Source organism: Arachis ipaensis, chromosome B8, assembly GCF_059453495.1.
Source record: "Arachis ipaensis isolate K30076 ecotype BB chromosome B8, ASM5945349v1, whole genome shotgun sequence".
Taxonomy (NCBI): domain Eukaryota; kingdom Viridiplantae; phylum Streptophyta; class Magnoliopsida; order Fabales; family Fabaceae; genus Arachis; species Arachis ipaensis.
The window spans coordinates 5,928,000-5,952,533 of NC_142443.1; the positions used below are offsets into that span (position 1 = coordinate 5,928,000).

General features: G+C 31.6%; 3 protein-coding genes across 3 annotated transcripts; all 3 read right to left on the reverse strand.

Annotated features, from left to right (window-relative positions):
* Window positions 1-6,217: 6,217 nt before the first annotated feature.
* On the reverse strand, window positions 6,218-11,810 carry LOC148547071 (histidine-containing phosphotransfer protein 1-like). Its single transcript, XM_088495279.1, has 6 exons — window positions 11,751-11,810; window positions 11,436-11,557; window positions 11,257-11,322; window positions 6,888-6,962; window positions 6,508-6,580; window positions 6,218-6,305 (listed from the first exon to the last, which is right to left on the reverse strand). The coding sequence occupies exons 1-6, from the start codon at window positions 11,808-11,810 to the stop codon at window positions 6,252-6,254; spliced, it is 450 nt and encodes a 149-aa protein (XP_088351405.1). The 3' UTR covers window positions 6,218-6,251.
* Window positions 11,811-13,654: 1,844 nt separating this feature from the next.
* LOC107612017 (cytochrome P450 94C1-like) lies at window positions 13,655-15,828 on the reverse strand. Its single transcript, XM_016313862.3, has 2 exons — window positions 15,301-15,828; window positions 13,655-14,800 (listed from the first exon to the last, which is right to left on the reverse strand). The coding sequence occupies exons 1-2, from the start codon at window positions 15,802-15,804 to the stop codon at window positions 13,802-13,804; spliced, it is 1,503 nt and encodes a 500-aa protein (XP_016169348.2). The 5' UTR covers window positions 15,805-15,828; the 3' UTR covers window positions 13,655-13,801.
* A 4,090-nt stretch (window positions 15,829-19,918) lies between these two features.
* LOC148547072 (uncharacterized) lies at window positions 19,919-21,784 on the reverse strand. The gene is made up of 4 exons (XM_088495280.1): window positions 21,583-21,784; window positions 20,953-21,102; window positions 20,818-20,873; window positions 19,919-20,434 (listed from the first exon to the last, which is right to left on the reverse strand). The coding sequence occupies exons 1-4, from the start codon at window positions 21,782-21,784 to the stop codon at window positions 19,919-19,921; spliced, it is 924 nt and encodes a 307-aa protein (XP_088351406.1).
* Window positions 21,785-24,534: the final 2,750 nt, after the last annotated feature.

Below are 24,534 nucleotides of genomic sequence, written 5' to 3' on the forward strand. Positions count from 1 at the left end.
TGATTTGCCATCTTTGAAAAGAAAAGGTTTTCCTTTTGTTGATAATTTGATTTTTCTGGACTGGAATCACCTTTTTGACATCAAAAAACCTGTTTATCCCTTGTTGGTCAAAGAGTTTTATGCAAACATGACTTATCATGAAGGCACTGCTCATTCGTATGTCAAGGGCCGAGATATCGTTTTAAACAATGAGACCATCAGTGATGCTTTGAAGTATACTGATGTTGGGCCCTGTGCCTACACGTCAGTTAAGTGGGATGAAGGAGTTGGTGTTTCTTACAATGATGCCCTGGCTAGTATTTGTGAACATATCTCTTTAATAGATGGCATTACACCCACTCACAAAGCCCTAGGATATGAGCGTGCTCAACTGCACCGAATAGTCAATCATATTATTCTGCCTCAAAGCGGCTCGTATCAAAGGGTTTCCTACACTGATACTCTTGTTTTATATGCCCTTCTCACCAAAACTGAAATTTCATTTGCATATTTGATGGTTAGATACATGTTTGACTCTGTTAGAAGTGAAAAGGACAAAGCTCTTCCTTATGGCATGTTTCTAACTTGCATTTTTGAGTATTTTGGTGTTGACTTGACCAATGAGAAATATGAAAATAGACATTCATATCTAAAGGGAGGTGGTTCAGTGAAACAGCAAAAAAGACCAACTCGATCTGAGAGAGTGGTTCTAGATGATGATGATGAAGAGTTCATTCCAGATGATTCTACTGCTCCTTCCACTGAGGGCACTTCCATCTCCACTGGGAAGAAATCCACTCTGCTGAATGTGGTCAGGGATGTTGCTCAAGAGTTTGTCTCCTAATCGAATCACTTGATTGAATTGAGCAAAGAGAAAAGGAAGCTGGCTAGCAAGCATGAGAACTTTCTGAAGAAATCAAGGGATATGGTGGCTGTACTGATGACTTTCATTGACAACCTTCAAAATGATGAAGACATTGCCACGGATGTTGAAGAGGAAGCTGCTTCGGAGGGGAATGGTTCTGATGCCTAGGATTTGTCTCATAAAAACTGTTGTTGCTGCTCTCTTTTTGTCTCATGATTTCTGCTTCTTTAGTACTTTTATACTGTTTCATTTTGGATGACTGTAATAACTCTGGATATTACTGCACCTTTGGTAGTTTAGTTAGCACTTTGAACTGTGCTCTAACTCTTTTCTGCAGGTTGCAAGACTTTGTTTTTGTTGATCTTGTTTATTATCCGCCCTTGATGACAAAAGGGGGAGTAATAGCAATAGGACCCTAGTATTTTTTTGGGATTTTTGCTGCATCCATACTTGAGTTTGCATGTTGAATAATCTTTGTTGCATTAATACTTGTTTTCACATGCTGAATCTGTTTGCTGATGGTAATAGCTTGATGTTGGGCTGATTATGATATGTTGCTATCTGATTCTGACCCTGATGTATTAAAGCTCTATTTTGGACATTTAAACTATCACTGTTTGCTATACTTTTGGTTGGTACATAGCATCTGTTTAGTTCCATATAAGTATATGTAAACAGGAAAGAAGAGAAGAGCATAAATTCAGGGGGAGCTAACCTTGAAAAGGAAAGGGGGAGCAACATAAAAGCAAATGACAAAAATCAAAGGGAGTTTTCTAAACCTAACTCAAACTCATTTCCTTTTTGATTATTGCTTAAACCATGTTTGTCATCAAGGGGGAGATTGTTGAGTTAAGAAATTAACTAAATTAATTAGTGATGACAAACATTATTTTTGGTAAAATAAATAATTAGAGTTGCTTAATTAATAAGTATACATTGCTAATTATTTATGTTGTGTTGCAGGCCATATGTCAATTCAGGCAGCCCAAGTTGAATGAATAACAAAACAAGGCTAATGGGCTGATTGATAAGAGTGAATAAAGATAAGCCCAAGTCACTCATCTCAAACAAATTCATCAAAGAAGCATAGCAAGGCACCACGGGCTAAAGAGAGAAGAACCCGATCCAAGCTCAATTGTTTTTCAAATTCCCACCATCTTGCTCCAACCAAAGCAACGTTCTTCTCTTCACTAATCAAGTCACATCAAGACTTCAGAAAAGTAAGAAAGAGAAAGAGAGAAAAAGCTTCCTCCATAAGCCAGTAACCAAAGATGCAAGAAAGAAAAAAACTAAGCTTGAAGCACAGAAGCTAAAGCAGAAAATCTAATCCAAATCAAGCTTAGGTTAAAGGTAATCCATCTCATCTTGCATGCATCAGATCTTCATCCCTTCTTCCCAACTCTTTGCACTATCCGAAAATGGCATTCAAGGAAAAGTTGATCTCTGTTCTTCACTGCTACAAATCCACGGTCACAAGAGATACTTGGGGACCAAGTTGCATCTCTATGGTTCAGATTTGGTTGACCATTGGAAGACAATCTCGGTTACTCCTACATGGCTTTCGGTCAAGTTGGAAAAGTCAGAAGCAAAGGTTCTACTTTGATGTTTGAGAAGAAAAAGTGAGCTTGTGGGTTGGTGAAGCACAAGGCTCAAGATGTTGACCTTGGAAGAAGAACCAAGGAACATGCAAGGAGATAAAAAGAAGCTTGCTATTCATTCAGAAGGCAAGGAGAGAAAACCAGTGAATAGAGGTTTTGTTCTGAGAGAGCTCTTTGAAGAAGTTCAACTAACTGGACAGTGTAACCTAATCAAAGGTGCATTTCGCCAGTATGAAGAACTGAATCAGAGGCTTGCTAATCTGGTTTTTCGCATAGCACAGAGGCTGTTGATGAAGTCAATCTCCTTCATGTTTTACTGATTGTAATGTTCTTTTCAATGTTTATCATTCTGTAATTTCTAGTGAGAAAAGGCATTGTGAGAAAACTCAAGTAAAAGCCATGAGTGAAACACTTGAGAGAAAAGCCTAGAGTTATTTTCAGATTTCTTTAGGTGTGTTTATGTCTTGTATCTTGTACCTGTGAGGTATCCCTTTCTTAGTTGGGTTAGCACTAAGAGGTATAGTTAGGTATTAGCATAGCCAATGTCAAATTAGGTTAGAACTTGAGTGTGAAAGGATTGGGTCAATCCTGTGTTATTGGTGTATGTAATACTGTTAACTATAGTGAAATTCTTCCATAGTTGTGGAGGAGACTGGATGTAGGTTGTATAGCACAAGGCAACCGAACCAGGATACATGCTGGTGTTAGCTTTTCTCTTCTCTGCTGTGTTCTGTTTTCTGATATTCATGAGACAAAAATAAATTGTCTCATAAATTTCCGCTGCTAAGTTAAAACAGAATCAGAATTACAAATCTGTTTTAAAAGGGTAACAATAGTAATTAAAAGGAAGGCATAGATTCAACCCCCCTTCTCTAAGCCTACCACAACCTTCAATTCTGATAACTTACCTCTTCGTCGATAAATTCGGCAACATACGCAATACCGTTAAGGCAGTACATATCTCCTTGGTTGGCGGCCATTCTTGCCACCAGACGTATTCTTCCTACTCTGCTGTACAACTCACTGCTCTGTGCTTCACTACGCCAGACAATGGTTGCTCTATCCCAGCCGCCGCTGCACCGTCACCAGTGAATGCCTCACGCCTCTGCTCACTACCACCTCCTCCTCCGTTGTGGGCTGTCTTCCGATCCCCCCAAACCTTCTCTCCCAAAGCTTCCATAACGTTGAAAATGGTGGCTCCTCCTCCACCAATGTTACTCGCCGCAATGGGTTGAGGTCTCACTCAAGCAATAACTCGTTGCAGTTTCCTTAGGGTAAGTCTTTAAGTATAAATCGTGGCTGGACTTCGAAGGTCTTCAAACAATACGAATCGCGTCAGGTTTGAGAGGTTTTTCTTTCACGCGTAAATCGCGCCAGGCCTTTGTGTTTCGGCCCAAAATTACGTTAATCCTTTCAGGGTGGGATGATTTATGTGTAACTTATAATCCTAGGTAGCCTAGCACGATTTACTCCTAATTTTCCCAGGTCATGCATGCATAAATTATTCTTGGGTGACATAGTTAACATATTATATAAGTATATAACCCATATACCATTCAGTTTTATTTATTTAAGTATAAAACCTCAAATTAAATCTTCAATCTTATCAAAACATTTATTGTTATTGCTCATGATTAAATGCTCAACTAGTTAATAAAAAAAAGAGAATGAAAGTATCTAAGCTTAGATGCAAAGTTTTTAAACAAACAATGCTTTTTAAATCTTCAATATATAAATGCAAATTCAAAGATAGATATTGCAAGTAATTACCTGGTGCTCTTTTCCTCTATCTCACGAACTAGAGATGCCAACTTAGAGAAGTCAACTTTTAAATTATCACTATAGGCGTAAATTAAAATCACAAGAAAAAAATTAAATAATATAATTAGTATGAAATAGAAAACCATGCATGAAGTGATGATAATAAAATCATTAGTTCATATATATTACAATTGACAAGAAAGCTCTAGAAGGATCATGTCAACATATTCAAAGTACTTGTCAATTATTTGTACAACACAGTCTAGTTCCTCAGTGTTTTTAAGAGACAAAAATTGATCATTCACTAGCCCCTGCAAATATAATAGCAAAAGGGAAAAAAAAAAGTTAAAGACATACACAACCAATGAGCAAAGTGTTTCTTAACATTATTGTTCAGTTCAAATTTAATTTGTGAAATTATAAGAACTGCTACATCATAACAAGATTCAAGTAAGCGTTAAATGCCAAAAAAGCAAATATATTACATGACAAGATCGAATATCACCTCAACAAACAATGAGTTTATGTATTCTTGCAAGAGCTCTTGGAGAATTGCCATTGCCATTTATTATAATAAGCAGAAAAACAGCCTCCTTATTACAAAAGCTTCCGTTAGAAGAGGCTATCTTTCATGAACTGCTGTTCTAATGCAGAGAAAGAGACAAGCAAAAGTACATTGGCAAATAACTGAACTTAATTATTGATGAGTAGAGATAAAGTTATCTCTTTTTCTGCCATAATTTTGGCCTGAATTCTTCTACATTTAGTCATCAAAAATTTAAAAATTAACATAAATGCCATTTCCAATTACATAATGACAACTAAAAATTTTCCTTTGTCACTTGTTTTTCAACAGAACAAGATATAATTTTTGTTCCTAAGGTTTACAATTTGTTTCATCAATATTTTAATTTAATTTATTTTATTTATCTTTAATATTTTTATTTATATCAAAATTATCTTTAAAATTTTTTAATTTTGTCTCTAATGTATTAAATAAAATTGAGACAAAATTGAATATTAATACAAGTGTTATTTTCAATTACAAATGACAACAGTTTTTTTTACCACTTGTTTTTTAATAAGAAAAATTATATTTTTATCCTTAAAATTGGTAATTTATTTTAAAATATTTCAATATTTTATTTATTTAATTTTGTCTTTAATATTTTTTTATTTGTATTAAAATTATCTCTGAATATTTTTAATTTGATTCCTAATATATTAGACAAAATTAATATTTATTGATAATTTTAACATAAATAAAAAATGTCAGAAATAAAATTGAATAAAATTAAGTTTTTATAATATTATAAAATTCAATAACATTGGCAAGTAATAGTATATAAACTTAAAATGGTATCCACTAAATATTATTTAATTCTTTCCGTTTTAGTGAGAGAAAAAAGATTTTCTTTTTTCATTCTATAATTAGGCACTACCCAATTACAAATTATTAACAATTACTGCTTATCATTTTTGGAGAAAATATAAGTTAAATTCTCTCTACCCAATTTAGAGTAAGTCTGATTTAGTAAAAAATTTTTCTTTTTTTTAATAGAAAAAAATTATTGTATATTTAGATAGATTTTTTGAAAAGAATTTCAAATATTAAAAGAACTTCTACTTTTTTAATCTGACATATTAAAATTAATAAATTATTGACTAATAAAATATTATATATATACAGCGAAATTTGAATTCACGAAATATATTTAAGTAGATGAACGAGTTTCAACAAACTGAGTTAGTTAGAGTAATGTTATATTCAATTAAACATTAGCTCAACTTATGATTCTATGCGGCTCTGTAATCAAATATTCTCCTTCGTTTAGTCTTGTATATTTGCAACACAACTACAATCATATGAAAAAGTTAGTAACACACATATCCAAAGAAAAAATAAATAGCAAAGAAAGGATCATATTTCTTTGAGCTCATCCAATGATTCAAATAAATCAGACACTCAAACCAGCAAGCTTCTCAAAACCAGAATTCATGTGATTCAAAAGGAGGAAAACATAACATTAGTCAACTGCACATAAACTCTAGTTTAGTGATCTTAATCTCTTTTCTTTAAGTCTTCTAATCCTTCTCTCCATCTGTAATTTAGAGTAATTGAAGCATGTTAAAACAGCACAACAATATATATACAGAAGTTAGGTTTGATAGTTAAGACAAATATCATATATAAGACATACAAAAAAATATATACAAGACGATTAATTCTCTTTTTAAAAAGTTAAATGAACACAAAAACAAAGCATTAAATTCATGTTTAAATAAATAAATAATTTAATATACCTGAATAATAGACGTCAATTTATTCTTAGTATTGCTAAATTCACGCTTAAGCCAGAGTAGACTCTGAGTAAAACTGAAAAATTAAAATACATTAAAATTAAATTATTTTAAAACTATATATGTAAACCACTATTCTATTTATCATGTTATTACTGAAAAGGCTTTATGCATGATCTTTAGCGAAATAGTAAAATGTATCATGTACACTAAAATTAATCACTATATATTTATATATAAATATATATAATGTTTAATAATTTATTTTTAATATATATTTTATATTTTATTATATATTTTATATTAATAATTAATTTTATTGTACACCTAATATAACTATAATATATATACACACTAAATTGTAACCAAGAGCGAAAATGTACCTTTTTTTATTATTCTCGTCACAAGCTTTAATGAGAACTGAACATGCAAGTCTCATATGCTCTGTACCAATGCTGTAACATGACATAAGTATACAAGATATAAATTCAATAAGAAAAAGCACAAAATTTTGAAAACATTTACACAGTAATAGATGAATAGCTAGGTTTATATGACCATTAACATGGTGTTTAGTCATCTTATAATAAGTATTTGAAATATCTTGTTTGTAAAGCTGGTCTAAATTGAACCCAAAGAACAAATTATAAGTATATATACACGTGCCTGATGTATACTACCATTAATTATGTTTTCAAAATGTTTATACTTCTAATACAATACTGAATAATATCTAAGCAAATCAAAGGATTTTTTACTTAAATAAATGAAATTGAAGTTAAATTTACTAAATTCTTCTAAAACAAATTTTAAAACATGTTTAACCTCTTTTTAATATCATATAAATCGTTTTAAGAGCATGTGGGTTATATAATATGTTAACTATGCATGTCATCCAAAGACGATTTATGCATGCATGGCTTAGAAAAATTAGGAGTAAATCGTGCTAAGCTATTCAGGGTTACAAGCTGACTATAAATCGTCCTAGCCTAGAGGTTCTAACATGTTTTGAAGCTGACACACATCTAGGTGGCACGATTTACGTACCGTCCATAATCCTAACCACCTTAAAGCGATTTATGCTCAATTTCAGTAATCCTCAAAATCTAGCAACGATTTACCATTAAATTAGTAACCCTAAGAAGGCTAGAACAATTTATGATGATAAATTTTCTATAAATAAACGAGTGTTGTGTCAAACGAAGTACATTTGAAGTTTGTTGAGTTTTGAGAGAGATGAATGAAACTATATTTTTGTTAGTTCATCAATGAAAAAAGATTGATGAAAACACAATTGAGAGTGTCACGTTTTCTAATAAAAAGCATATTGATGTATTTGTAAATCCGTCAACGACTTTGATGGAATTACAGAATAGTAGATTACAGAAGGCAGAAAATGTGAAAAGAAACGTGTGAAACAATTATTTTTTCGAATTCCTATCTCACTGAGGCAATGTTATCTTAAGTTTGGAAAGTACGAGATGCTTGGCGACAACGACATGCGAGTTATATTTCACAGCCAATCAAGATTGTTCGACTTAGGCGCTATGGAGTTGTTTGCCAGAATGGTTGATGTAGAGGGTAGCTATAGTGGATCCGCTCCGAATCCGCTCACTACTGTCATAGAAGGGAGTTCTAACGCCATTTCAGCTAGGGCTGGAAGTGAGTCAAGCCAGCTCATGAACTAGGCGAGCTCGACTCGTTAATAGCTCGATAAGCTAAGCTCGTGAGCTAGTGAGCCAAGCTTGAGTTTGGAATTGAGCTCATAAATTAAATGAGGCGAGCTTGAGTTTGGATAAGCTCAGCTCATTAGCTCGTATATATATATATATATATATATATATATATATATTAATGATTTTAATTATTTAAAATTTTATATTTATTTTTTACATATAATTTTGATGTAGGACATAAATAAAAAATTTATAATTTATTGATAGATAATAATATATAAAATTGATCTTTTTAAATATTTTTTTAAAAAATATATATTATAATTTATTGATATAGAATTATAGATTATGTATTTATATTTCTATTATTTGAGCCAGCTCGTGAGCTTTCGGTGAGTCGAGCTTGAGCTTAAGAAATAGGCTCGATTGTTAATGAGTCGAGGCGTGAGCCAAGCTCAATTTTTGTGAGCCGAGCTTGAGCTTGGTCTAACTCGGCTCAGCTCGGCTCACTTCCAGCCCTAATTCCAGCTAGGCAACCGGTGACTCCCTTTGTTTCATCATCATCATTTACGGCTGATTTGCCCATCCCGACAGATGACTTGGGTGATGGGCGAATCTTTGGAGAGCTCGCAATTGCAATGGGAGTAGCACCTGTAGTAGACGGTGCACCGGTATTCATGGAGGTAAGAGAGAGAGAGATCCATTTGCGGAGGTTATAGGCGATGATGGGTCGGATTTGGAGCCACCAATTATTGGTGATGAAAGCGATGGCGAGGAAGACACCACACATGCTGGAGGAGCACAAACCCATACAAGCAGTTAAACACAGCAATACCCTCGACATTTTTTAACTTTGGACCTTGATGCACTGAACCAACCTGCATTTCCAGATCAGCAGCACCTTACTATTCACGGAGACAGGCCTAGTATGATTGGCATGGACGAGTTTGAAATCGGGCAATGGTTCGAAACCAAAAAGAAAGCTGTACTGACAGTTAAGAGTTATAATATTCGTGTGGTGTAGAATATAAAGTGTTTGATTCCGACCAACTGAAGTATCATGGAAAGTGTGTGCAGTTTGGAAATGGATATAACTGGCTAATACGTGTGACTATGCGGCAGAAGAAAGGCTACTCAGAAGTTAGAAAGTACAACGGACCGCACACATGTATAGCAACAGAGATATCGACGGATCGCAAGCAGTTATACTTGCGGAGCCCGCCAAGGTCCGCAACATACGGAAGCCACCGCAAATGAACCCTGGCACTAGACTTGTCTGCGAAGAGCGCCGTAGACAACAACATCATAATGTAATCTCGTGCATAGATCTGTACCGTTGCCTCCGATGCATTGGCGGGCAAGTCTCTAAACTTGTTCTGGAACCAGGAAAAAGAAACCATGAAGTCATCAATACAATCATCTGGTAGAAGGTCACCGAATAACTCTCCAAATCACACCCAGACAGGCTTCCTCCCTTCCATCAACGGCTCAAAATTGCTCAGACACCTGCTCACTGCATGTCCATTAATAGGGAGGCCAAACTGGTATGCCAAATCCTGCAGTGTTATCGTGCACTCCCCAAACGGCATATAGAACGTATGAGTTTCAAGATGTCATCGCTCCATGAATGCACTGATCAGCGACTCGTTAAACTTGAACTAATAATCATTCAACCTTGTAACATGCAGTAAATTGGCACAATCTATGTAGGACAGTATACGATCATGCATTACCATCCTCTGTTGTCTACAAATGCTCCTAACGCATCGAGTTATCTAATAAAACATAAATTTTAAGGCAACAATTTAACGGGTCATTATACCAAAAAAAATAATAATAATAACTCAGTATAAAAAGTTTATCCAATAAGCTAATAAAATAAAAAAGTTCAGGTTATATGTATTCATCAAAATATCACACGTCTAGCAGCACAAGAAAACATTTATGATTTATCACAACTCTAACATCACAGTTATAAATTTTATCGCAAACGAAATCCATGACTCATTAAAAAAATTCGAAGTCTAACATCCTTTAAACCAACCAAAAAGGTATGAAATCAATAAACAACAGAACCCACAGGATCCTAATTAAAAAATGTTCTAATATGCATATTCAAACTATAGTATATTCATCAACATATTAGTGTAATGAACAGAGCCATGACATCAACCAACTCAACTCAACTCAATTTGGATTCCGATAACTAACCTCTTCGTCGATAAATTCGGCAACATACGCAATACCGTTAAGGCAGTACATATCTCCTTAGTTGGCGGCCATTCTCGCCACCAGACGTATTCTTCCTACTCTGTTGTACAACTCACTGCTCTGTGCTTCACTACGCTAGACAATGGTTGCTCTATCCCAGCCGCCGCTGCACCGTCACCAGTGAATGCCTCACGCCTCTGCTCACTACCACCTCCTCCTCCGCTGTGGGCTGTCTTCCGATCCCCCCAAACCTTCTCTCCCAAAGCTTCCATAACGTTGAAAATGGTGGCTCCTCCTCCACCAATGTTACTCGCCGCAATGGGTTGAGGTCTCACTCAAGCAATAACTCGTTGCAGTTTCCTTAGGGTAAGTCTTTAAGTATAAATCGTGGCTGGACTTCGAAGGTCTTCAAACAATACGAATCGCGTCAGGTTTGAGAGGTTTTCCTTTCACACATAAATCGCGCCAGGCCTTTGTGTTTCGGCCCAAAATTACGTGAATCCTTTCAGGGTGGGATGATTTATGTGTAACTTATAATCCTAGGTAGCCTAGCACGATTTACTCCTAATTTTCCCAGGTCATGCATGCATAAATTATTCTTGGGTGACATAGTTAACATATTATATAAGTATATAACCCATATACCATTCAGTTTCATTTATTTAAGTATAAAACCTCAAATTAAATTTTCAATCTTATCAAAATATTTATTGTTATTGCTCATGATTAAATGCCCAACTAGTTAATAAAAAAAAGAGAATGAAAGTATCTAAGCTTAGATGCAAAGTTTTTAAACAAACAATGCTTTTTAAATCTTCAATATATAAATGCAAATTCAAAGATAGATATTGCAAGTAATTATCTGGTGCTCTTTTCCTCTATCTCACGAACTAGAGATGCCAACTTAGAGAAGTCAACTTTTGAATTATCACTATAGGCGTAAATTAAAATCACAAAAAAAAAAAATTAAATAATATAATTAGTATGAAATAGAAAACCATACATGAAGTGATGATAATAAAATCATTAGTTCATATATATTACAATTGACAAGAAAGCTCTGGAAAGATCATGTCAACATATTCAAAGTACTTGTCAATTATTTGTACAACACAGTCTAGTTCCTCAGTGTTTTTAAGAGACAAAAATTGATCATTTACTAGCCCCTGCAAATATAATAGCAAAAGGGAAAAAAAAAGTTAAAGACATACACAACCAATGAGCAAAGTATTTTTTAACATTATTGTTCAGTTCAAATTTAATTTGTGAAATTATAAGAACTGCTACATCATAACAAGATTCAAGTAAGCGTTAAATGCCAAAAAAGCAAATATATTACATGACAAGATCGAATATCACCTCAACAAACAATGAGTTTATGTATTCTTGCAAGAGCTCTTGGAGAATTGCCATTGCCATTTATTATAATAAGCAGAAAAAAAGCCTCCTTATTACAAAAGCTTCCGTTAGAAGAGGCTATCTTTCATGAACTGCTGTTCTAATGCAGAGAAAGAGACAAGCAAAAGTACATTGGCAAATAACTGAACTTAATTATTGATGAGTAGAGATAAAGTTATCTCTTTTTCAGCCATAATTTTGGCCTGAATTCTTCTATATTTAGTCATCAAAAATTTAAAAATTAACACAAATGCCATTTCCAATTGCATAATGACAACTAAAAGTTTTCCTTTGTCACTTGTTTTTCAACAGAACAAGATATAATTTTTGTTCCTAAAGTTTACAATTTGTTTCATCAATATTTTAATTTAATTTATTTAATTTATCTTTAATATTTTTATTTATATCAAAATTATCTTTAAAATTTTTTAATTTTGTTTCTAATGTATTAGAAAAAATTGAGACAAAATTGAATATTAATACAAGTGTTATTTTCAATTACAAATGACAACAGTTTTCCTTTATCACTTGTTTTTTAATGTGAAAAATTATATTTTTATCCTTAAAATTGGTAATTTATTTTAAAATATTTCAATATTTTATTTATTTAATTTTATTTTTAATATTTTTTTATTTGTATTAAAATTATTTCTGAATATTTTTAATTTGATTCCTAATATATTAGACAAAATTAATATTTATTGATAATTTTAACATAAATAAAAAATGTCAGAAATAAAATTGAATAAAATTAAGTTTTTATAATATTATAAAATTCAATAACATTGGCAAGTAATAGTATATAAACTTAAAATGGTATCCACTAAATATTATTTAATTCTTTCCGTTTTAGTGAGACAAAAAAGATTTTCTTTTTTCATTCTATAATTAGGCACTACCCAATTACAAATTATTAATAATTACTGTTTATTATTTTTGGAGAAAATATAAGTTAAATTCTCTCTACCCAATTTAGAGTAAGTCTGATTTAGTAAAATTATTTTCTTTTCTTTAATAGAAAAAAATTATTGTATATTTAGATAGATTTTTTGAAAAGAATTTCAAATATTAAAAGAACTTCTACTTTTTTAAATAATTTAGTAATCTAATAGGGATAATAGTCAAATTAGTCTCTAAAAAATAAGACATTTAAATTCATTCTTTTAAAAAATTTTTCAATCAAATTGGTCCTCTAAAGATTACAAAATAATTATATCTATAATTTAGTTACTCTACTCACAATTTTTATTAATGATTGATGATATAAAATGTTAACTGATAGTATATATACATGACACATAACATATATATTCAATTGGACGTTAACTAAATATATTTAAACAAATTTTTTAATTTAGTCACTAGGTCATATTGGAAATAAAATTTTTGTAATTAAAGAAAATGACTAAATTAATAAATTTTCATAAATATATCTAATTAGACATGCCAATGAGTTATAACTCAAATGACATAGCCTCTCCATATTCATCTAAGAAGTCACGGATTCGAGTATCTCTATCTTTGGTAAAAAAAAATCTAATTAGACATATTAGGTATTATATATATTATCAATTAATGTTGTACAGTATCAATCTTTAAAAAAAATTGTTAATAGAATAACTGAATGATATATATGATTAATTCATAATCTTTAAAAGACTAATTTAATTAAAAAAATTTTTAAAAATAAATTTTAAAAAATATATTACCTTTTAAAAACTAATTTGAATATTAACTCTAATTTAATAACATATTTTATTTTATATTTTTAAATATTAATAACTAATTAATGCCTTAAATCAATTCGCGCTCTAACATTTTCAAATAATATGCTCCATATATTTACCCCAAAAGCCAACAGCCAGTAGAGAAGAAAATTACTTGAATTTATTTAGTTGCGACAAAATTTACATAGCTTGATACTTTGATTCCCCTTACATTAGATCTCACCTACTCCAAATGTAACTACCAATAATTACTCAACATGGATCAACTTTAACTCTACAAGCTTCTCAGGGGTCATTCCATCGCCCACTTCTCTCATAAACCCGAACCGACAACCCACCCCGCATGGTTGCGGTAAGACCTGGTGCAAACCGGGGCTCCGTGTCAGACCCAACTACCCGAATATCAAATTGCCTTATCAATGTAGCCACCAAGGATTTCATCTCTACAACTGCCAACTCTTTTCCCAAACAAATCCTAACCCCAGCCTGAAAAACCGGGTATTTAAATGGATCCTCCGGCACAAACACACCGTCATGCAACCATCTTTCGGGTTTGAATTTGAGGCAATCGGACCCCCAAACCCGCTCCATCCGACCCATTGCATACGGATGATATGTAACCCTCGTACCCATGGGTACAAATGTACCATCCGGTAACACATCATCCTCTTGCGCGAACTTGGAGTCAAACTGAACCGGCGGAAAGAGTCTCATGCTCTCGTAAATCGCAGCAGTGAGATAATGCATTCGCTGCAGCTGCTCGAAACTCGCACATTCCTGGACCGGATTGTCCAGGATCCGGTCCAATTCTTCCCGGATCAAGACCTCAACACTTGGGTTTTTGGATAACAAGAAAAAGAAACCGGTTAACGCGGCCGCAACAGTGTCGCGACCAGCCAATAGAAAACTAACGATTATGTCTCTGAGGTATTTGTTGTCGTTTTCGACAGAGCTCATGAACCTTGAGAGGAGATCCTTTCTTGTGGAGAATCCGATTTTCCTGCGCTTGTTTATTAACTCTTCTGCTAAGTTGTTTATGATTTTGATGGCTTGCTTCAGCTTCTTCTCGGATCCAATGTTAAGTAGGCGCTTGATCTTCCATGTGATTGGTGATGATGTCATTGCACGCTCTGCCGAGAGCTTGGAGGCCGTGTCGAAAGCGGCGGCGAAGGGTGAAACAGGTAGGGATGGTTGGAGACAACCTGGGTCCACGCCGAAGGAGAATTTGCAAATGTTGTCGAACGAGAAACGTCGCAATATGTCTTGTAAATCCATCACACTATCCTGTTTCAGACATATTTTCTCTTTAACATTACTTCTGTCACTAACCGTTTCTAAAACTGAAAAATTACATGCATGCTTGGTTAAAAAGAAAATCACTAAATTTATAAACTCGATCTAATTATATTTTATAAACTCGATCTAATATATTGAAAAATAAAGGTAACTTTGTCCGGTATTATTCGCTCCAACATAATATATATGAAGTAAAAATTAAAATGCAGGTATTTTTATATAAAATTAATAATAATTAAAAATTATTAAATAATTTAGTTAAATTATTTTCAACTGTAATTAAATTGTCATCCATATATAGTATTAGTTGAACAGTAATATTATATAATTAATTTTTTATTAATATTAATTAATTTTTAAAAATTATTTTATTTATTTTAAAATTTTAATCTTAGGTAATAAAATTTTTTATTTTTAATTTTAAATATTAAAATTAATTAATATTAATTAACTTAAAAATGATTTTAGGCATTGAAATGCAAATAAACCTGGTCCTGTTGATCACATGCAACCGAAGAAACCATGAGAGGAAGGAGCCTGGTTCGTATCTCTTCCGTCACTATCTGCAGCGCGTAGGTCCGAACCGCCACGCTCCCGAGCTCCAGGCTGGCCATCTTCCTCTGGAACATCCACGCGCTGCCGTCAACATTGAAGATCCCGTGGCCCAAGAGATCGCCCAGGATGGCGGAGAACGGCTTCCCTTTGGGGTAGTTTTGGAAGCGCGTCTTAAGCATGTACTCAACGTTGATGGGGTTTGAAGTTACGATATTGCCCAAGACGTGGATGTGGATGGTTCCGGTGGCGGAGTTACGGAGGAGATGAGTGTACCAATCGGAGAGGTTTGTGAAGTGGGTGGTCCAACTCATTGTTGTGTAGGTCCTGCAGGTGTGACAGTTGCACCATGGCTTCATCCTCGAGAGGAACAACAGGAATGAGAAGATACAGAAGAGGAGTGTGAACAAGAAGAACAACAAACCCAATGTGTTCTCCATTGATTCAGAGTTCAGACCATGAACAACCACCACCTTGCTTCAGAGTTGAGAATCACTTGGTGGGTTATATATAGGGGGAGAGATTTCATCTCATAGTCTAGCAAATAGATTCTCTCCAATTTTTTTAACACTTTACAAGATACAGTGTAATTTTTTATCTTTAATTTTATAAGTAGGACCAAAAATAAATAAAAGAAAGAGTAATAAATGGTTAGATTAAGCACTAGACACTATCTAATTCTTTTTTCACAGGAGAAGATCCATTCTCCATAATCTACTATATATTTAATGATAAAAAAACATTTTATTTTTCAAACAGATAATGCCAGAAAAAAAATCAAAACTTATTTTATTTAATATATATTAATTATTATAATAAAATAAATTTTGATTATATTTTATTAATTTTTATTGTTATCAAATATTTTTATTTTTAAATAAATATTCAAAAGTTAAATTAGATATTAACAAAAGTATTTAATAATAAAAAATTAATCAAAAATTAAAATTTATTTTATTTAGTATTTATTTAATTATTGTAATAATTAATAATTTATAATTAATAAATATTAAATAAAATAAATTCTGATTAATATTTTATCTATATTAATTTATATTTATGTAAACAAAATAATAAGAATCTTTGTAGCTATCTATTAAATTGAAAGTCAAACGCTGATTAAATGCTGATTAGAATTTATTAGGCATTTGAGATTTGTTCCTATATATATAAAGTGTGTGCTATTTCTTGAGAAGATTTTTACTATATATATATTGGAAAGAAAATAAAGAGCTCATCACTCCTTTAATAGTTGGAATATAATCTTGTGGGCGGGAGGAGGTCGTGGCTGTATTACACTCTAGAAATTATTGTACTTTAAATTAATACTTGCATGGACGCATCTATTAATTATTTCTTTTGTATATATCTGCACAAGAAAAATGTTTTCTGAAATAAAATTAAGGGTAGAACAGTGGAGCACAAATATAGCTCATAGCTTAGCGTGCTATAGAATTATAGATGTCTGTTGGATTCATTTTTATCATTTAAAAATAAATAAATAAAAAATTTATAAATTAAAACAAACGCATAAAAAAGATGTCCAATGAATCCCTAATGATGATCTCATCTTATGCTCCTCAAACGTTCTTGCAGTCCTTGTTATTTAATTAAGAGGTTAATTTTAATATATTAATAATAATTTTAAGAGAAATATTGTCCGAATAATTTTTTTTACAATAAAAATTAAATGTTTTAAACTTTTTTATTTGTTATCAATTATTTTTAATATCAAGTAAAAAGTGTTTGAAAAAATATATAAAATAATATATATAACATTATTTGATTTTAAAGTGATATGGATATAAAAAAATATTTTTTAATATAAATATGTTTATACTGTAGAAAAATTTTCAAGTGCATTAATATATTAATATTTAAATAATTTTTAACTGTTAATTTTAATTATAAAAAATATATAAAATATATTATTATAATTAATAGTTAAAACTTTCTGAAACATTAGTATACTCATATACTTAAAAGCTTTTTTATGCGGTGTACAATAGGAAATTAGGAATAACTATGGATCACAAGATTGATGTGAAGTTTAGAGTTGAGATTTGACAGTACGTATGACACGCAGGCGCAGGAAAGAGTATACGTGCATGAATAACACGTGCACTAAAGAGCCTGCTATGTGCTATACTGCTATCCAATACACATCAACCTTTCAACGCCTACTCGTTACGGACTTCGGAATCGTTTCACCCACGTGACTTTATTAGCTCTATAATTTAAGGTGAAGTAGCCGTTCACAATTATTATTGACTATAAAGTATAAACACAAAGATAAGGATAATAAAAAAATAAATTGAAATTAAAATAAAATTAAAAATATATTAAAATTAAAAACAAATAGAATTATATATTTTATTTTTTATCTAATTTTGTTCGAATTGAAAAATAAAAATTGAAAGATGTAACCGAAGAACGTAACGATAAAAGAATATGACACAAGAACAATAAAGATGTAAAATTTGGATTCTCTAAATTTTAAATTTGTACTTTAGAAGATAAAGTGTGATCTTCTACTTTTGAATGGTTTCTCTCTCATATTTATTATTGGTCCTACCTATAAAATAAATGATAAGAGATCACACTTTACTCTCTAAAATTATTCAAACTTTAGAGTTTAGAGAATTCAAATTCAAAGATGTAGTACCTAATTTTTACCGGAGCTATTTAGACTAATTTTTAAAATAACATCATAAAACTATTTTTTTTTAATTTAAATTGATAGAAAAAGAAATTTTATGGCTTAGTTTCAAAATTTCTATGATTGAAAAGTCTAAGATTCGATCTTTGTTAAACCCAAAATAAAAATATAAGTAGAAGACAAATAAAAAAAATCCAAAAAAAATTTTTTGTTCGAGACAATATATTAAAAATATAATTATTTATATATATGTGTCTTTTTTATTAATTTAAACTTCTGATAAAAATAATTTTATAACAAATAATTAAAAATTAATTAAAAATTTTTAAATCGTAAAAAAATACATTTTCATTCGAACAAATAGCCAAAAATAAAAAAACATATTTACTCTTATGTTTACTCTATATGGTAAGTTTAAATATTAATAATAAGCGGTCATGTAAATATACTTTTTCAAAAAAAATTTGTTATAAAAATAATGGTAGGGAGCAAAAAAGAAATACACAATATAGAGTATTCTAGTGTTAATAGTTTGTGTAGTTTATTGAGATGATGATTCCAAGAAGTAGCTAAATTTATTTGAATGTTGCTTTTGTAATTTGTTATTAGACTGGTTTTTTGGTTTTGTTTTTGTGATCCGATGTGTTTCTATTTTATTGCTATTACTATGGCGTTAAGGGACGAGTGTCTTAAGTATTAAAAAAAAAAAAAAAAAAATCTTTTTGCATCCTAAAAGCAAAATCCGAAAAAATATTTATGATCTACAAAAAATCTTTAATTCTATATTCTTAATATAATTGCTGAATACGATTTATTACGTAATATTGTTGAGTTTGAAAAACTGAAATGATAATTAAATATTATTTAAATATAAATTAAAAAATATTAAAATATTAAATGCTCAAATTACTTTTAATGATTTGTGTAATGTTTTTATTAGTGTGCAGAAAAATCAGTTTTCATAATAGGCCAAAAAGTTAAAGAAATCCACTTTGATCAGTAAATTAATTTAGTCTTGTGCAAAATTAAATTAATCAAATGACTGAATATTGAGATTAAGACAAACCCAAATCAATAGCCTATGAACTAATTTTGACAAATAAAAAAAAAAAGAAAGAAATGGTCCAACGACTTCAAAGTATGTTTCGGTTGCTCCATGCCTTGGTTATTGGAACGTAAATCTCAACTCAATTAACTTCATTCCTTGGTAACCAAAAGTTTTACACATTACTTTATGTCTTGGGTAATAGAAGTGGAAATTTAATTTAGTTTAATTCCATTTTAATGCTTCCACCGAAAGCTTTCTTCCTTCTCTCTTCTCTCTCCTCTCTCCTTTGCTTTGGTCACGTCAATCTTTCAAGGTAAAATATAGAAGAAAAATGAAGCCTCAAAAAAAGATTTGAAGAAAAGCTAAGCAAGATTTTTACCACAAAAAGAAAGATTTGAAGAAAGGCTCAAAGATTTCTTTGCCAAGAAAAGAAACGATCGGCCTCGATCAGGAAGCAAATCTATCTTGGTAAAAAGTTTATTTCCGTTTTTGTTCCACGAAGAAGAAGATAGCTTCTGAGTCTCAAGAGGGGAAGAAGCAAAAATGAAAATAATGAAGCTGTCTTGGGTCAGATGTTTATCAACGCTCAAAATCAATTCTTGAGGCCAAAATCAAGATCAATGACCAAGATTGAAGAAGATGCATGAAAAAGGATGAGAGAGGTACATGCAAGCAGGTTCGGGTTTCCTCTCTCGAGGGACGGATATAGAAATATTATCGTGGGGGTCAATAATATATATAATATTAAAGAAATATGCAAATAAATTATAATGTAAGATGCATTACAAAAATATACCGATAAAGAATAATATATATTTAAAGTACAAAAAAATATGCGTACTTTTTACTAACAAAGTGGTACACGTCGATTCTTCATATCATAAAATTCATCGATAGTAGAATCGGTGTCAAATCTTTCAACAATCTTCTTCTCAATGTAAATCAAAAGACAATTAGCAAGAAATTCATCTTCCATTTTATTTCTGAGTTTATTCTTCACAATATTCATCGCTGAAAAAGATCTCTCAGTTATAGCAGTTGAAACAGGGAGAATTAATACCAAACGATCAATCAAATGATATGTTAAAGACTTTCCTGTCTTCATTAATCCTTGACATAACTCCGAAATTGTGCACAAATTAGTTAATTCAACATGATTAGGAATATCAAGTTCATAATATTGAGCTAGCATTCTAATATGAAATTTCTCTTGGTCACTGAAGTCACCTTGATAAAACCGTTCTACTAATTCACATACTTTGTTGACACTGAAGAACTTATAATTATCTCTGGAATCTAAAGTTGAACTTAAAGTAAGAAATTCCACCATATTATCATTGAATCTTCCATTAAGCTCTTGCAACTGTGTATCAATTACAGCCAGAAATAAATTAACACGGTAATGATGCTCCACTAAAATTTGGTCAATAATTTTGCGAGTTCGGCATCTTCTAGGAATATGCAATGCATTTATATCAGGAACTTCAACTTCATGTTTCTCACAAAACAATATAACTTCTTTTATGAAAGCCTCCCAACTTGATTCTCTCATTCGTTGGATTAAAGTCTTGGTAGTAGAAACCAGAGTTAAATCATTCAATATATCTTGATTTTTTCATTGCAAAGCTTGACAAAGATCATGATTAACTTCCAAAATATTTCTCATCAAATGCAAAACAAAGACAAATTCAAAGGATGTGATAGCATCATAAGCAGCACTAGTATCACCACGAGTGGAGAAATTACCTTCTTCAGTGCTTTTTTCAAGAACTTCACAAGTAGCATCAAACATGCATAGCAAGCTACGTACAGAATTCAAATAAGACCCCCATCTAGTATCTCCAGCTCTTTACAAAGTACCAATTTAATTAAGTCCACTACCTGTCATAAGTTGATCATCGGCAATTAAGTTTGCAACATTATTTGCTTGAGCAACCCTTAACTGATCATGATGTTTAGGAGAAACAGTCACAACATTCACAATTAGTGTAAGTTTTGAAAAGAATTGATGAACATAGCAAACTTCTTTGACTGCAGAAACAAGTGCTAATTGTAATCGATGAGTAAGACAGTGAATGTAATAAGGAAAAGGGCAATATTTCAAAAATAGAGCTTGCAATCCATTCCATTCACCATGCATATTACTAGCTCCATCATACCCTTATCCCCTAAGATTTTGAACATCAAGATTATGACGAGAAAAAACTGATGAAATTTCTGTTTTCAATGTCAAAGAACACGTATTAGAAACATGTATAAGATCAAAAAATCTTTCTTGAACACAACCGTGCTTGTCTACAAATTTCAAAACCACAAACATTTGTTTTCGCTTTGACTCATCTCTTACTTCATCAATAATTATACAAAATTTAGAATCACCAATTTCTTCTCGAATTTTTGTACGCACTTTTTTAGCAAAGATATGCAATATATCTTTTTGAACACCGAGAGATATATATTGAGCATTTCCAGGAGCATTTTCAAGGACAACATTATTAATATTTTGATTACATGAAGCTAAAAGCTTAATTAACTCAATAAAATTCCTCCTATTCAAAGATCCAGGACTTTCATCGTCGCCTCTAAATGCACATGCTTGAAATGCAAGCCATCGAATAGCATCAATAGATGTTTTCAACCTTAAGCGGTTATTTATAATAGTTTCATCACCATGCCTATCAAAAATTTTGTCTATATGTTTAGATTGAGCCATTAAATCATCACAAGATTTCACACATAAATTATGGAGAGAATTAGGAATAGAACCCTCGTGACATACAAATGCACAATTCACTCCATTGTTTACTTTCTTCCAATTACTAAATCCTAACTCTGAAAATACATTTTTTCCATCATTGCGAGCACCATAATGTTTACTAAACAAATAGCAAGCCAAACAATAAGCAGCATCTTTTTCTGATGAATATTCTAACCAACTTGAAAATTTCTTAAACTAAGAAAATTGAAAATATCGACGGTGATTGTTATTTCCAGAAGCTGGATAGCTAATATTTGTTGCTTGGTATGACCCAGCTATTATGTATGCTCTACGAATCTTATCACGTTCATTGACATTATAGTATTATACTATCAAATTGGACGTCGCTTTCCTAGATCCCTTTCTAGTAAAGAGATGTTAACATCTCTTTCTAATCTTGGAACTTTAGCTTCATGTTAATGTGTATTTTGAGTAAAATTAGAGAGTTCACTTACTTGAACTTCTTGTAAAATAAGATTAGAGGATTGACTTGTTTAAACTCCAATATTATCAGTAGCTTTTCTCTTAAAAATTGTATCAACTTACTTTGCTTTCTCATCGTAAAATGTTCTAATTTTTTTTACCTAAAAAAAAATTTTAATTATTATATACTTACATGAATAAACAAAATCTAAATATTTTTTATTAATTAAATATCAATAACAAATTAACAATATTTAAAAAAAAAAACTACTAGACGTACAGCATCAATAGAATAGAACTCAAAGTGGCATTTGTTCATAGTGTTTGCTCAAAAACTACTAGGCGTACAGGCGGTATAGCATCAATGGAATCCATATCAATAGTTAAGTGGTGGTCAATTGGTCATGATAGATGTTACACACAAATGAGGATGCTATCTTGCAAAGAAAATCGGTTATTAGTTTACGAAAATGTTTGGTAACCAAAGAAAATCAGCTAAAAACAGCTATAACTTACCTTATTTAGCATTCATTAATTGTTGTGACAATTAATTTATGCTAAATAAGACAAGTTCTAACTGTTTTTTTTTTTTGTTTACCTAGTATTACCCATTAATTTATTACTAAATAATTAGAATTATTTGGAGCTTCTACGGCCTTTGGATCAAACTTCAAAGACTAATTCCATTTATAATGCACTATCCACGCCAGGTGTAGAATATAACAATTTTATACATGTATAATAAAAAAGTGTTTAGCATATTGTACCTTATACGGTACAACCGTTGTGACACTTGAAAGTGGAGGGCGTCCTGGGCATGGCTAATTGCCTATGGCTTGAAAAGAATATTAAGCATCAAAATGAATAAGGGAAGAAAAATAATGTAGTATTTTTTTTATTTTTTTTTGGTACTGAGGACGCACGATAATGTAGTGCTTATTTAAATATCATTATATTTTATTGGGTTAGGCTTCTTAACTTTTATTATTAATTTTTTTTTTTTTAAAGTTGGGGGTCTAGACCTCTACTTGTTCCATGTATCCGTCTTTGTCTCTCTCTCTCCTCTCAGTTCGAACCGTTACTACTCTAAAATTGAAGAAGATGTTACTAGGTTGGTTGAACCGGTTTTAATCTTAAAAGCTTCCCCTTCTATATTAAGAGTGAACGGTCAAGGATTGAGATCACGGAGAGTAAGTGAAAAAGCACAGAATTCTCATAGCTACCTGAGCTTCCTGAGTTCTTCTCCTTTAATGAAGTTCATTTTTTTTTTTAGTTTTGTCTGTCTGAGTCTCATGGTGAAAAAGACAAACATGGTGAGGTTTATGAGAAAAAGTCAGTGAGAGAAAAAAGACAGTGATTAAAATTAGAGAAAAAGTCATAAATGTCTTAGAGTTTCTTTGAACATCTTTCTGTTGTGTGTCATGATCCTGTGGAAATTTTTTTACAAGTTGGGTTAGCACTATGCTGTTGAAAGTTTGGTTTCAGTCCAAGTCAAATTTAGATTGAGGTTAGAATTTGGATTTGTCCCAGATAGGATTGGGTAGATCTTAGGAAAAGAATTGGTGTTTGTAATCTGTTAAAGATAGTGAAATTTCGTCACTGTTGTGATGGAGACCGGATGTAAGCTGCATTGCACTTAACAGCTGAACCAGGATACATCTTAGTGTGATTCTCTCTTCTCTGCTTCTTTTCTGTTTCTGGTTCTCAGGAGACGAAATGAAAAATGCCTCTCAACTTGTTACGAGACAAAAGTGAACCTGAAGGTTGTTGAAAAAGTAAAAGTAATACTCTGTGAGAAAGGAAGCTAAGATTCAATCCCCCTTCTCTTAGCCACTGATTATCATCAGATATTTTACATAAAAGGAAGTATAGGGAGCCAATGGAGTATCTATACAATGTATACAATGGGGCATATAGATGTTCGATTCAGTAGGATATCAGATGTTTATTATCTCTAGTACCCGAATGGTTATTCTGGATAGTATGGGTGTATTGTGTTTGAGAAATTAGTAGTATTTTATTCTGAATGTTCATTTTTTAACTTATATTGGGCCAAATAAATAGCCCATTATACACATTGTACAAATACTCCATTGACTCCCTAGCGAAATTTTTTACATAATGGGTCATAATCAATTTTTTTTATTCGATTAAGTATAGTGTATATGTAGTATGAGATCTAAACTAACTATTTTTTATCCAATTTTTAAAAAATATATAATTTATTAACAACTTGTGATAATAAGTGCATGTTTCAAGTAATATTTCACTTTCATTTTGAA

What these genes read in the sequence shown, in the direction of transcription:
- LOC148547071 (XM_088495279.1), bottom strand. Translation starts at nt 11,810, where the DNA reads ATGGCAATGGCAATTCTCCAAGAGCTCTTGCAAGAATACATAAACTCA. An exon ending in CCAGAGCTTTCTTGTCAATT is followed by an intron (nt 11,323 to 11,435) that starts GTAATATATATG and finishes TTACGCCTATAG; the next exon opens with TGATAATTCAAAAGTTGACT. An exon ending in GACGAGAATAATAAAAAAAG is followed by an intron (nt 6,581 to 6,887) that starts GTACATTTTCGC and finishes TTAATTTTTCAG; the next exon opens with TTTTACTCAGAGTCTACTCT.
- LOC107612017 (XM_016313862.3), bottom strand. Translation starts at nt 15,804, where the DNA reads ATGGAGAACACATTGGGTTTGTTGTTCTTCTTGTTCACACTCCTCTTC. An exon ending in CATGTGATCAACAGGACCAG is followed by an intron (nt 14,801 to 15,300) that starts GTTTATTTGCAT and finishes TGTCTGAAACAG; the next exon opens with GATAGTGTGATGGATTTACA.
- LOC148547072 (XM_088495280.1), bottom strand. Translation starts at nt 21,784, where the DNA reads ATGGCTCAATCTAAACATATAGACAAAATTTTTGATAGGCATGGTGAT. An exon ending in CGATGATCAACTTATGACAG is followed by an intron (nt 20,874 to 20,952) that starts GTAGTGGACTTA and finishes TTCTGTACGTAG; the next exon opens with CTTGCTATGCATGTTTGATG. An exon ending in TGAAAAAAGCACTGAAGAAG is followed by an intron (nt 20,435 to 20,817) that starts GTAATTTCTCCA and finishes ATTGATACACAG; the next exon opens with TTGCAAGAGCTTAATGGAAG.